General features: G+C 38.1%; 1 protein-coding gene across 3 annotated transcripts in view; it reads left to right on the top strand.

The window, feature by feature from the left end:
• The window catches only part of LOC118812045 (collagen alpha-1(IX) chain-like), a 73,904-nt gene that overhangs the window by 51,287 nt on the left and 7,767 nt on the right, over window positions 1–14,850 (top strand). For all 3 annotated transcript variants that reach the window (XM_036576724.1, XM_036576726.1, XM_036576725.1), the window contains 18 exons: window positions 1,115–1,168; window positions 2,779–2,832; window positions 2,991–3,044; window positions 4,325–4,378; window positions 5,285–5,338; window positions 5,563–5,616; window positions 7,141–7,194; window positions 7,524–7,577; window positions 10,045–10,089; window positions 10,223–10,276; window positions 10,818–10,871; window positions 11,728–11,781; window positions 12,341–12,412; window positions 12,636–12,671; window positions 12,761–12,805; window positions 13,404–13,436; window positions 13,545–13,691; window positions 14,787–14,841. In XM_036576724.1, the coding sequence (XP_036432617.1) occupies window positions 1,115–1,168; window positions 2,779–2,832; window positions 2,991–3,044; window positions 4,325–4,378; window positions 5,285–5,338; window positions 5,563–5,616; window positions 7,141–7,194; window positions 7,524–7,577; window positions 10,045–10,089; window positions 10,223–10,276; window positions 10,818–10,871; window positions 11,728–11,781; window positions 12,341–12,412; window positions 12,636–12,671; window positions 12,761–12,805; window positions 13,404–13,436; window positions 13,545–13,691; window positions 14,787–14,841 (1,027 nt within the window). The remainder of the gene's footprint in view (window positions 1–1,114; window positions 1,169–2,778; window positions 2,833–2,990; window positions 3,045–4,324; window positions 4,379–5,284; window positions 5,339–5,562; window positions 5,617–7,140; window positions 7,195–7,523; window positions 7,578–10,044; window positions 10,090–10,222; window positions 10,277–10,817; window positions 10,872–11,727; window positions 11,782–12,340; window positions 12,413–12,635; window positions 12,672–12,760; window positions 12,806–13,403; window positions 13,437–13,544; window positions 13,692–14,786; window positions 14,842–14,850) is intronic.

Here is a 14,850-nt window from a genome sequence, read left to right on the forward strand (position 1 = left end):
GAACAGTCAGAATAGCAAGGAACATCACTTCTAGCCCTACAGCTCCTCTCTATGGTAAACACTAAACTCACCCCAATGACCTGGGAAGGTGGGGGTGATGCAGATTGGCACAGCTTATCATGCCAAGCACAAAGGCACCTACAGAACGCCAAACTCCAGGGGGAAGTCACCAATATCCATACACTTCACCCCGACGGTGACCTCCCCAACACACAAAAGCCACACCCCCGACACTAAACAACACTAAACAAAACTAATAGACAATAACAGTAACAACACAACAAGTCCCTTTGTCGGAGGGCGTCCACATTACCATGGGCCATCTTCCTAGCCACACCTCCAGAGTCTCTCTGTGCCAGTTCCAGCCAGTAGCAAGACGCTACAATATATCACTTTCAGTCCTTAAATCAAATGTGGTTTTACCCTCCAGGACCTGAGTTTGACACCCCTGGATGAAAGGCAGAATCTGTGTGGCGTAGATCAAAGACATATAACCTTATTCCTCTCAGAGCAGCCCCTAAGATACAGTGTTAGAGGCAGCTGTTACTTTAATGCTGCTTATATTTACTCTGTCATGACATAGTCTAGAGCACTTTTCCCCAAATCAAGTCCCACTGGGACTGAACGAGATGAATAAGGTGCACCTTTTACTGCAGGACTGAAATATAATCACTCATAGACTGGTAAATCAGGGACTCTCTGTGCCTGTTTACTAAATTACACTGGAGTCACACATTTATCAGTGTTTCAGTTAAATTGTACCATCAATATGAGTGTGTCTGAGTTTGATACCAGATTTTTTACATCTATAGTGTCTGTTCAGCACATAGTGTAATAAATGTGTCTACACTTAAATAAATAGTTAAAAGGATTAAACACCTCTGTGCTAGAGGCAGATCATCGTCCTGACAAAGTCACAGAGGCGGGGGCTCGTATAAACGTATAATAAAGTGGCCAGTGAGTAGAAGTACAAAGTAGGTGTTTCTAATAATGTGGCCAGTTGTGTACTTCAGAAGGAAAACCTTGGCCTGCACTTTGTCCAAGTGCTCTGTGAAAACTGCTCTGCTTGACCTCTTGAAAGTGAATGAAGCGAGTGTTTGTTGTTGTTCCTCAGGGACACCGAGGGCTCCCTGGTGTAGATGGGCTTCCAGGTGCCCCAGGCGAAAAGGTAAGACATCCCAAACAGAACAGAAAGTAAAGTGTATCCAAAGTGTATTTAGCAAATACATTTTGCAACAATACATATTTTGTTCCATATGTTTTTATTGAATGCTTTCACGTTGCAGTATTTTAATGCGATGACAGTATTTACACAACATGGATTTGAAACACACAAGAAATCTACCTAATCAGACTGCAAACATCTTTACTATAAGTGCTTACAAAGCTGCAGAGACAGTGTCCTCTTGTCCTGTTGAATGATTTCATCTTCTGCTCCATTATGAAAGAAAATGTTTTCAATTTTGAATTTAAAAAATGTATTTAATATGAAAAACACAAAAGTTTCAATATTTACATTAAACACACATGCTATCACATACTATATGTAGTATCTTGCAACAATTACTGACAACTTAAGTATATTTAAAATGCAGCTAAGCTATGAATACATACATATGAAATACCTGTGAACACTTTAAGTTGCACTTAAGTAGATTATAAATATGTTATATTCAAATAAATGTAAATAAATAAATAAGTAATAAAGTATAATAAGTTAGGCAGACAAAGGCAACACGTTAGCAACCACTTGGGATAGCATAGTAATGGCCTAGCAGCATCTTAGCAGCCACCTTGGATACCATATCAACAGCCTAGCAACACGTTATCAACCACTTAGTATAACAGCAACAGCCTAGCAACACCTTAGCAACCACCTAGGGTAACAGCAACAGCTTAGTAACACTTTATCAAAAACCTAAGATAACAGCAACAGCCTAGAAACACCTTAGCAACCACCTATGTTAAAAGCAATAGCCTAGCCATACCTTAGCAACCACTTAAGATAACTAGCAACAGCCTAGCAACACCTTAGCAACCTCCTTAGATACCAAATCAACAGCCTAGCAACACCTTATCAACCACCTAGGATAACAGTAACAGCCTAGCAACACCTTAGCAATCACCCAGGACAGCAGCAGCAGACTAGCAGCACCTTAACAACCACCTGATGTACCATATCTACAACCTAGCAACACCTTAGCAACCACTTAGGATAACCTTAGGATAACAGCAGCAGCTTAGTAACACCTTATCAACCACCTAAGATAACAGCAACAGCCTAGCAACACCATAGCAACCACCTGGGATAACAGCAACAGTCTAGCAGCACCAAAGCAACCTTCTAAGATACCATATCAACTGCCTAGCAACACTTTATCAACCACCTAGGATAACAGTAACAGCCTAGCAACACCTTAACAATCACCCAGGACAGCAGCAGCAGACTAGCAGCACCTTAACAACCACCTGATAGACCATATCTACAACCTAGTGACACCTTAGCAACCACCAAGGATGACAGCAACAGCCTAGCAACATGTTAGCAACCACCTAAGATAGCAACAACAGCCTAGCAACACCTTAACAACCACCTATGATAACAGCCACAGCTTAGCAGCAACTTAGCAACCACTTGAGATACCATATCAACAGCCTAGCAACACCTTAGCAACCACCTAAAACCATATAATCACAGAAAAGTGTATTCTAGATGTATTTCCACAAACTACGTTCAGTACACTATTGATGTCCTCAAGTTCTTTCTTTAACTCAAAGGGAGATCCAGGAGCAGTAGGAGAGCAAGGCCCCCCAGGACGTCCAGGAGAGGATGTAAGAGATCCGCCTGTTTGTTGTTCCAGACACTCCATCACTGTATTTTGTTCCTTGTCTGGATCAGGCCAGTATGGATTTCATGCTTTTATATAGTTCGAAAATATTTCCTATCTTAATTTTCTGTTTCTATTCTTCCTCAATTTCACATCTCACAGGGTCAGAGAGGCCCTATAGGTTACCCTGGAGACCACGGCGATAAGGGAGATCGGGTAAGAGCTTCGAGGAATGTGTGAGAAGGTTTAACGTCATTCTCTCACTAAGTCTAATCAAACCCTTAGAGCCTTCTGGACCTTCAGAGACGGCCTAATTATTTCTGGGGTTCACTGTGTTTCTGTAATATTTAATAGTAATATTTAATAGTGCTTGTAGTATTAAAACTTTGTAAGTAATAATAATAACAATAAGATGCAAACTTCCAAGCTACGAACTTTCAATCAGTGCTATCTCTGGGAATTTGAGGAAATAACACAGATGGTTTATCCCAGATCAAACAGCCAATCAAGTATTGACAAATTACATTATATGCCCTCCTGTGGGAAAACTATTTCCAATAGTGCTAAAAAGTCAAATGAAGAATCATCCTGATTATGAAGGACTTTACATACAAACCTTTACATCAAGATGGACCATAGAAACTGAGTTTTCTGATGAGAGGCTCATTCTTATGATACCCACCTTACATTAAACCATTAAACATCTGCTGATTGTCATTAACTCCTAACACTCAGCTGCTGAGACCCAACTGAGAGGAAAGACGCCCTCTGGCGTTTTGCATTCCTGTTTTGATATAGGCTCCTCATAAACCGGCTCTGTTAACACTTTACTTGAAGGCTGTCTACATAACACATTCATAACATCTTACATAAACACTTCCTAACATGTTAATGAATGTTTAAATCAACAGTTATATAGTATACATGTTTTACATGATATTAATATGACACACATATATTAATATAACACTTTTGGACTACTATGTCACTTTACTGAGATACATTTTTCAAAATAAAAGTCAACATTTTTTGTTTTGAAAAAGTATATTATTCTCAGTAAAACTCCTCATTTATGGACAGCCAAAATTAAAATGACCTCACTTTATTCCTTTGGTCATTACATGCTTTGACACTCAGGCACATTTTACTTATACTTTCTTTTTAATGACTTCTTTTCAATTATTTGTTTTTTCTTAAGCAGTTGTTGCTTTGCATGTCACTTTACCATAAGGACAGTAAATTAGTTATAAATATGCTATGAACAATCATTCAACTGAATCTTAGTTTGATGGTGGGACTTGCTGCATGAAGGAATTTTACAGGGCCATAACACTCATGTCCTCACAAATGACTTTTATTTTGAAAAAAAAAGTGTATCTCAGTAAAATGACATATTAACCGCAGGTAAAACATGTATACTTTATAAATGTTGATTTAAATGTTCATAAACATAAATAAGGTTGTAACTTTTGATGTGTTGCCCATTGTATCCTTAGGGTCCTCCAGGTTTCAATGGTATTCCCGGACCCACCGGACCACCAGGAGCTCCGGTAGGCATGCAGTGTTTCATTGATTGGATCAAACAGGAGCTGCTGTTCTGCATTAGCATCTAGCAGCAGAGCGCAGTGGTTAGCTATGACCTTGTGGTATTTAAGAGCATAATGAACAGCTGTGGTCAGGAGCTGTGGGCTCCAAGGTCAGATGGCCTTTAAAAAGTCACTTTTGGCCAGCGGGAATGTTTTATATGAAAAGGTTAGATATTCTCTGATAGGGGGAGATACAGTAGTGCACAAAAGTCAGAGACCATCCTTCATTTATTTACTTACGTCCAGTCAAAGTGACCATGAAGTACAAGAAATTCATTTTTTCAGTACCTCTTTTCAGAGTCCAGACCCATTCAGTGGTGTTGAGGTCTGGACTCTGGGGTGGTCAGTCCATTGCTCATCTTCTTTGTTTGATGTGTCCGTCTCCTTTTATCAGTGAGGCTCTTCTTGACAGCTACACATCCTTTCAGACCCACAGCGCTGAGTCGTCTTCTCACAGTGGAAGGATGGACAGAAACACCTGTGGATGTTTTCAGATCTGAAGCAGCTCGATTTTCTCCTCTCTCTCAAAGATGAAAGCTTTAAGTGCTGTTTATCTGACGGGAACAGTGTTGGTGTCGACCAGGTCTTCCAGGTGGTTGTTAGGAGGTGGTCCCATTTTCCCTGTAGCTTTTAATCTTTTTTTTTTTCTTATGCCAGTGAAGTATCTTATGGCTAATCTTCTCAGAAACATCTGAATAAAATAACTTTGACTGGATGTTAAATCAATGAAGGGGGTCTCTGAGTTTCGCACAGCACTATACTTAATTGAGTCTTAATTGACTCAATCTCAGAGTACAGTGTGATATCCAATTCAGCCTCATCTTACATGAAGAAAGTTTTGTAAATGTGTTGATGTGTTTTGTGTGACAGGGTGTTGAAGGAATCCGAGGACGCGACGGACCTCCTGGGCCTAAGGGTGATGAGGTAAGCCCTATCTGTTATTTTATTAATTATTATTTAATAACAGTTATATACAGTTTACATTCTTAGTATGAAGAGACATTATCATGCAAATGAAAAAAAATGTGCATACTGTAAAATGCATGAGAAAACATGCTATATATCAATTTGCAAACCTAAAAGAAAAACAGTAATATTTTTTCTTCACACTTTACTCTGATTATTAAGTGATGTTGTGTGTACTGCAGGGTGCAGCTGGTCCTGCAGGTGTAAGAGGAGCCACAGGTGCCAAAGGAGATACTGTGAGTTCAGATCTGTTATGTTTGAATGTGCAGTGTAAAAAACACCCTTATACAGTGTGTGGCTAGTGTTCGTCATTATGTAAACAAAATGACCACAAGTCCTGTTAATGGTGAAGTTATTGACCTGCGGCAAAGAGTTTAAAAACAGTATTTAATGACAAACCTGGAACATAACAGCTTTAGTAGCCTACAGTTTTACTCAGATCAGTGACAGCAAGATTAGGAGCAAGTAGTTTGTCAAACTGTGGATATTCAAGGTCCAAAATCTTGGTTAAACATCTGGAAACATGCTGTTGTGCCGTAATGCTGAGATAAATTGCATCATAATACACATTTCTGAATATATAAATGGATATTGTCACATTGAACAACTGCATAATAAAACGATTTAGACCCAATGTTGAAAGCCGGTAAACAACAACAACAATAACAGTCACTGTATAGTAACTATATAAACCGTGTAGTAACAAGTAGCTGATTGCATGGCAGCCCATAATGATGTCATCTTATTTACGCTAATGTTTAGCTAATGTCTATAATCTATATCTATATCTATCTAATATCTATACTCATAAATATTATATCTTAATGCAATATATCCTAAGGTATTGCAATGTTATGTTTAGGCCATATTGGCTGCCCTTAATGATAAGTGAAGAAGATAACGATGAGGATGAGGATGATGATGATGATGATATAACCTAATAGTAACTCCGATGATGATTGAAAATACTGATTAAAGGAGAACTATAAGATTCTGAAGGACGACTTTTGATATTTAACAGTAAACAGTAAAACTAACACACCCCTCCCTTTAGTGCTTTTTCAGAAACTCCGCCCCTCAAATTCATGGACGCTCATTGTTGAGGCCATCACACATTGTTTGTGGCCGTACAACCCTTCGCAAACCTTGTACACACAAATACCATGATATAAAATTAGAGTGAACAATGATACAGCAAGTAATGTAGCTAACGTTGGCTCGGTAGTGGGTTAGCAAACTGTCGATACAGTTTCTGCTATGAAGCTGACCGGTTGCTAACATAAGCATTCGCACACAAGACAAAACCATACTGACCTACTGATTCTGTGAAACAGCAAAAATGAGTTAATGTTGCCTGCCTGTCCAGCACGAGCGACCTCCTCATCCGTTTTCAGGCATCTCAACTCTCAGTGAAGCTGAAGTAGCTTCTTTTTCACCAGCTTCTTGTTTGAATTTTCCCGTTCTACCTTAAATTGTGCACGCATGCTGTGTGGGCGGTCACTGGGGAGGGCAAATCAAAATGTGGGGAGGGCCGACAAGTTCACAGGGTAGGACTAACATGAACGTGCGGCCATCCCGGCTTTGAGAACAAAATACAGAGAAGCTTGGATTACAGCACACACAGAGGGGGCATGACCTCATCCTCTGCTTAAGACACCATTAGTCAACTATAGCTTTACATAGAAAATAAATGTTTGCTGCTAAATTAGTATTTAAAATGTTGGATATGTTGGATGATGATGATGATGTGTTGGTTATAGGGTGAGCCAGGGAAGAATGGACTGGATGGAGAACCAGGCCTTACAGGAGAGAAAGTGAGTGTCTCTGTCTCTTTAATGTAATTTCTTAATAAACACCAATATTCAAACATTTTGAATAATTTTTACTTAAATAATTACTTCATTTTATTCATCAATAACTCAAATTAAATTCAGTTATTATGGAATGATCTACAGTTCTGTTCACACATATAAAACTTCTTCATTTTTTATAATCACTAAGTATTTAAAATCTGTCCGTTGCACAAGACTAGCATCGTATTAGAATTATTTTCCACAAGCGTCTGCAACATGCTTGGTTTTACATTATTGAAAACAGTGGTTCCATGTTGTTTGATGGTGATCTTCCTCTGTGTGTGTAACAGGGAGAACCTGGACTGCCTGGAGCTCTTGGAGTCAGAGGCATTGTGGGAATCCCAGTGAGTACATTACTGTGTTAGTGCATGTATACATTATATGAAACAAACTCCTCTACATTTAAGAGCCCCTTGGAAAGAATTTCCACATCCACTTTAGTGAAAAAATGCCTGAAAATGGTGTGAAAACCTGCAATAGCTATGCAGCAGTTATGCCTCAATGTAGCATCCTGTGGCAGATTTCCTTCACCTCTTACATCAAACACACACAAACACAAACATATTCCAGCCTTTCTAAATGGAAAGAGCTCAAGCTGCTCTGTATTGCCCGAAAAACTTGACCTCTCATATAATTGTTCAGCTGTAAAATGTTTAATCATGATTAAAATAAAAATAAATACATATTTTGTTGGGTCAGTGTCGTTTAGAGTTCCCTCTTAGCCACTTTATGGTGACACATTACCTCCTTCTGGTCAGTCTCTGCTCTGAGTTTAATTATTATGCACATTATACAAGAGCTCACTTGTGAGGTTCCCTTCAGCGGTGTATGATATGTCAGAAAAGGTTTAGAGGCAGTGCAAAATATTAAAAATCCTTGAATGATATTAAAATATTATTTGAGAGTTACATTAAACAACCAGCAAAGTTTGAATAAAAAACAGGATAGAAATACAAGAAAGTAAGCAAACAAAAAAGCATATCAGATCTTAAAAAACACTAATCAGACCCAGCTGAGAACGGTCTGGGCGTGGCCTAATATTCTAATGAGCATGCGTGACTGACAACCCTCAGTCCAATACTCCCAGCCTGCTACAACACTGAAGCAGAACTTCGTTTGGTTTCTAGTTTTCACTTGAGCATTAGCTTTGATCGGTATTAGCTTTCGTTTAGGCATGAACATTTGCTTGGTTATACCTTTCTCTTGGTGATTAGCTTTTCCTTGGGCCTTAGCTTTTCCCTGGACATTAGCTTTTCCCTGGGCATTAGCTTTTCCCTGGGCATTAGCTTTCGCTTGGGCATTAGCTTTCACTTGGGCATTAGCTTTTTCTTGGGCATTAGCTTTCACTTGGGCATTAGCTTTTGCTTGGGCATTAGCTTTTGTATGGGCATTAGCTTTTCTTGGGCATTAGCTTTTGCTTGGGCGTTAGCTTTTGCTTGGGCATTAGCTTTTGCTTGGGCATTACCTTTTGCTTGGGTGTTAGCTTTCACTTTGGTGTTAGCTTTCGCTTGTGCATTAGCTTTTGCTTGAGCATTAGCTTTTCCTTGGGCATTAGCTTTTGCTTGAGCATTAGCTTTTCCTTGTGCATTAGCTTTTGCTTGGGCGTTAGCTTTCACTTGGGCGTTAGCTTTTGCTTGGGCATTAGCTTTTGCTTTGGCATTACCTTTTGCTTGGGTGTTAGCTTTCACTTTGGTGTTAGCTTTCACTTTGGTGTTAGCTTTCGCTTGTGCATTAGCTTTTGCTTGAGCATTAGCTTTTCCTTGGGCATTAGCTTTTGCTTGAGCATTAGCTTTTCCTTGTGCATTAGCTTTTGCTTGGGCGTTAGCTTTCACTTGGGCATTAGCTTTTGCTTGGGCATTAGCTTTTTCTTGGGCATTAGCTTTTCCCTAGGCATTAGCTTTCACTTGGGCATTAGCTTTTGCTTTGGCATTAGCTTTTGCTTGGGCATTACCTTTTGCTTGGGCGTTAGCTTTCACTTTGGTGTTAGCTTTCACTTTGGTGTTAGCTTTTCCTTGGGCCTTAGCTTTTCCTTGGGCATTAACATTTCCTTGGGCCTTAGCTTTTGCTTGGGCGTTAGCTTTCACTTGGGCATTAACTTTTGCTTGGTTGTTAGCTTTTGCTTGGGCATTAGCTTTTGCTTTGGCATTAGCTTTTACTTGGTTGTTAGCTTTTGCTTGGTTGTTAGCTTTGATTGGGCATTAGCTTTTACTTGGTTGTTTGCTTTTGCTTGGTTGTTAGCTTTTGCTTGGGCCTTAGCTTTTGCTTGGGCCTTAGCTTTTGCTTGGGCCTTAGCTTTTGCTTGGGCGTTAGCTTTTGCTTGGGCATTAGCTTTTGCTTGGGCATTAGCTTTCACTTGGTTAAACTTTCCCACTGTATGGTTCTCTGATTTATGAACAAAGAGATCTTAAAAAAACATGGTTTTGTTAAAGCTGTGTGGGACTGGACAAATCACATCAGCCTTGTGATTCATAAGGGTACTGCTTATGCACATGTACAGAATGTGCCTACCAGAGCAAGATTAACCTACTTAAAAAGAAAACATTGACTTAGTTTCCCTGAGGCTTTAAAATTTCCAAACAACAGATAAATATTTAACTGCTCTTATGGAAGCTCTTTTGAGCAACTACTTTATGAGTTGGTTTCAAACCGGTTTCATCTCTGTAACTGTGTAATTGTTTCCTGGGACGTGTGCCAGAAACGCTGTGGTGGCTGTAAATGTGAATTCTTCATCTTCAGTGAGTAGATATTCAAGGAACACTGATGAAAGTAAAATGAATGAAACTCAGTGTTTGCCTTTTATCTAAAAAACAGGGTTTGCCGGGAAAGCAAGGACTTGTGGGACCTGTTGGTCCAAAGGTAAGGATATTAATATTATATAAATCAAAATGTTTTTTTTTAGGTCATTGTTGGTTCTCAGTTGAAAAAAGGTGAATAATTAAGCCATGACAAATACTATTTACATTTATGTGTGTTTGTGTCCGTGTTACAGGGTGACATTGGAGCTGTCGGTTCTGTAGGTCCAGCTGGTCTTCCTGGTAAACCAGTAAGTTGTTAAATAATCATTTCAAATAGCGTCGTCATGAAAGTAACTGTACAGTTTATATTAGAGTGAAATTAAACTGATAAAATTCTGTGTTTAATCTTTCTTTGACACTACCTGGGATACAAAAGTAATGACCAAGTTTTACCTTAGCAACTGCATAGGATACCACAGTAGTGGCCTAGAAAACCTTAGCAACCACCTGGGATAACATGGCAATGGACAGGCAACATCTTAGCAACTGCCCAGGATACAATAGTAATGGCCTAGCAACATCTTAGCAACTGCTTAGGATACAATAGCAATGGCCTAGCAATACCTTGGCAACCTCCTGGGATACCATAGTAATGGTCTAGCAACACCTTAGCAACCACCTGGAATAACATGGCAATGGTCAACCAACACCTTAGCAACCACCTGGGATACAGTAGTAATGGCCTAGCAATACCTTATCAACCTCTTGAGATTTCATAGTATCAGCTTTGTTAGTTGGTTCACAAGCGAATATGTGCCACAATGACCGAATCTGTCATAATTTTCACAGGGTGAACCAGGAGCTCCTGGACAGGATGGAGTCCCTGGAGCCAAAGGAGTCACTGTATGTTAATCTTTACTACATTACATCACATGTAACCTTCATTAGTTCACTTATTTAAATGAAACAGTTCCCATATGAGTGCATAGTGTTGCATGTTTTTAGAATGTTTTCTGCATTTTCTGGTAGTTATTGTCTCTATCTGGTGGAGATCATTGCTTATTGGAATGGTACCTACATAGGGACCTCATGACACATGCATAAGCATTGAATAAAATACATATTGTTTTTAAATGTATGTATTTATGAATATCGTATCACAGTATTTGCAAGATGACATCGGATGTTTATGATGTAACTGATATTGTATTGACATAGAGGCCCTGAAACTAAATAGACATTTATTTGTACCATTAATACGATTGTTATGAACAACTTCTAAAGGCAGACCCAGTTAAGATAGACATATTCCAAATGAGCTCAATGAAAAATGCAACTAAAATTATACAGGAAATTATGTATGGAAATTAATCAAATTAGTTTTAGGGCATCAAAATCTTTCGTTGATTAATGGTGTTCTTAAGTCCAATTATTTGGGAATGATGATGCAAAACCTGTTATAAATGTAACAAATGTCCCCCACTTTAGTTTAAGCGATGTCCATTCAGTGTGATGTCCAGTCAGTCATCTTGAGTATACTGACAAAATCTGATCTTTAGGTTTGCTTTCTTTGCATTAATGAATAGATTTAAGGTTAATTTAACATAATTTAATTTAACTGTTTTTTAGAAGGTTTTTCATGATTTTTTAAAATAAGCTCTTTCTTAGATCTCCATGGCCAACACCGCTATTTACTTAAGATTTATTTAACAGTTTCTTTGTTCTCAGTGACCAGCATTACCCTTTTGTTTTTTTCCAGGGTGAGACAGGGAAGCAGGGTCCGGTTGGCCCCATGGGGCCTCAGGGACTCACGGTGAGTCTGGCAAAGTACCTAAGAACAACGGTCAGCAGGTCAGAACAGTTTCACTGTTGTCCTGTCGGAGTCACATCAGTGCAGTTTTTCCTCTTTCTGGAGCTTTGTTGCTTAGGAATCTTGCACTGTTGGCTCTGTTTGATATCAGTCCTCTTGTGATTTCTTCAGTGTGTGTTATTGCTGATGGTAATTAATAATCGCAATAAATGTAAGTTATCATTGTTAACAACCAGGATAATTAGCTTCCATTTAGTGTTCCTCTGAAACTGATGTAAAACACATTGATTTTCAAGTCTGTCATCACCTCTATGAGGACTAATTATCATCTATACCACAAATGGCAATCACGGGGGTCCAAGCATGGCCTTCATTTACAACACATGTAGATTCTCAGAAGAAGATTTTGTACACATTGACCTTATGACCTTGCTATGATGAGCAACCTTTCCTTAGTATGATTCTAGATTGCTATTAAATATTGTTACATTTAGTTAGATACAGCTCTGTGGCACGTGTCAGGTTGAAAGACATTCTTTTTTCTGGAATATGTTCTCCACAGGGTGAGAAAGGAGATCGGGGTCTGATGGGTCCTCGTGGAATCAAAGGTCACACAGGTCACAAAGGAGATCAGGTGAGGCCGGACCCATAAGTTTATATAACAAATATGCACTATATACAGTTGTATGCAAATATTTTGGGCATAAATAATTAATGGCTGAATGGATGAGTTGAGGGGATGAATTCGTCTCAGTAAGCCGAAGTATCGGCTTGCATTTTTGTGTGCTTGCAGTTTTGAAAAGGTGCCGACATCATGATGTTTTTGTAAATGTGAGTGTATATGTCTTTTATTGCAGGGCCCTATTGGTCCAATTGGTCCCAAAGGAAGTGAGGTATGTGTATTAAATGATTACATTTTGCATCTTTTACTTTTCATCTAATTATAAACACGTGATTCACTTTCTTTCACCTTGATCCGCAGGGCGATCCAGGTGCTACTGGAGATCCAGGAGTTAAGGGTGATCAGGTACTGTGTGTCTCATTTTCTCATTAAAAAGGATTATATTATAGGGCAGTTAATTAATAAAAATCGTTCATCACAATTAATCATAATGTCCACAGCAATCTTATTTTATGAGATTGGTCACAAAACAAAGATTTCAATGTAAAAACTGTGAATTTAGTTGTAGCTATATGAGTGGACAAAATATTCATCAGATTCATCAGAATGTTTTTATCAGACCAGTAATTCAATAAAATTATTTTCATCATTTGAACAGAGGATTCACTAAACATGAAAAACTGAATTTTCACAAAGTGAACACAGTTTATATATATATATATATATATATATATATATATATATATATATATATATATATATATATATATAGTTCAGTTTACATTATACTTCTTACTGGCCTTTTTCAAATTCATGAAGATGACTAATAGCAGAAGTAACATGATAATGGTTTTGTTTACACAGATAGCAGGATTTGTCCTGATTTACCTAAACATTTATTTACCTCTTTTTAAAATGTATTTCCAGTTTTATTGACTGAAACTGACTGCAGCATTATTTTTAAATAAATAATTCATTAAATCATCTGAATTATTTATTACAGGGTCCTCCAGGCATTCCTGGCATCAAGGGAGAGGTATTTTACAGCACCCAGTACATTACAATGTGTACAATGAGAGCCATCAGAAATATTATTATATTTTTTAAATATTTTCTTCTCTTTCTTATTGCGTTTCTCATAAAGCGAGGAGAGAAAGGACAAAGAGGAGCTACAGGAGCTGAAGGCCGTCCAGGACAGCCAGGACATGAGGGACTGGCCGGACCCCAAGGAGCAAGAGGCCTAGAGGGAGATAGAGGACTTCCAGGACCCCCAGGTCCCAGAGGATACCCTGTAAGTGACGTCAAGATGAAAAAATGTGAAATTCACATGAAATATGAGCACCAATAATTGTTTTCACATCCTATTAAAGAAAATATGCAAATATTGAAGAGCCAGTAGTCTTTTGTATGTGTAGCGACAAAGATAGTATATATGTATATAGTATTTTGTATGTAGTAACAAATACTAGTTATATAGTATATAGTAACATATTGGGAAAAAACATAAAACATATAAATATGGCTTATAAAACAGAAATAAAGCATAAAATGTGATGAACCTGAAAGGATGTATAGATGTCACAAAGCCATGTCTGAGAAAAGGAAACAAAAAATAAAAACATAGATAAAGAAGCTGCTGGTGTTTGAGACCAAACTTTGGGGGTGTGGAAAAATATAACAGCATATTTCTTTAACAACTGAAAGCAAGGCTCTGTCATTTGTACTTTAATACTGTTTTGACTGGATGTTTGCACAGTACTGTGTGTAAATATACACATAAATATACAGTAAAGTCTAAAAATCTGAGACCTCTTTGAAAATTCCTGCAAGTAAGCAACAGAGAGTTTTAGAATGTTGAAAATTTTAAAACAACGAAAATTTAGGACGAATAAAATGAAGAAGAAATATTGAAGATTCTGCACTATTTCTAGGTCAGTATTTAAACTGAAGCAAATTGGTGTCAGTGACCCTGTGCAAAAGGTCATTTTTTCCGTCTTATTCCATTCAGTGAAGTTCTTGTTGAGGTGACTCTCAGGTGGATTTGATCTACTCACTAGAAGCTTTTGTTATTGATAAGAGCTGCACCAGCTCAAATGCACAGCAAAAGGAGGACAAACACTAAAAAATTTGAAAATTCATGTTTTCACTCAGTTTGTTGTGCTTATAATATAATTTATAATGAAAGAACTTGTAGTAAATTAAAAAGGAGTGCAAAATAGAAACATTTCCACTAGTGGTCTCAGATTTTTGGTCCCTACTGCATATTACTTTTGAAAACTAAAAACATTAGTTTAAAACAATCAGTGCTGTTATAATTTATCATGTTAATGCACCATTAAGCAAGTCTTTATATATGCCTGTTTATTCTCCTGTTTGTTCTCCTTAGGGTCCCAAAATGAGTGAAGAGAAAATCCGTGAAATATGTTCAGCAGTCGCTGAAGGCAAGATAT

This window comes from Colossoma macropomum, unplaced genomic scaffold (assembly GCF_904425465.1).
Source record: "Colossoma macropomum unplaced genomic scaffold, Colossoma_macropomum, whole genome shotgun sequence".
Taxonomy (NCBI): domain Eukaryota; kingdom Metazoa; phylum Chordata; class Actinopteri; order Characiformes; family Serrasalmidae; genus Colossoma; species Colossoma macropomum.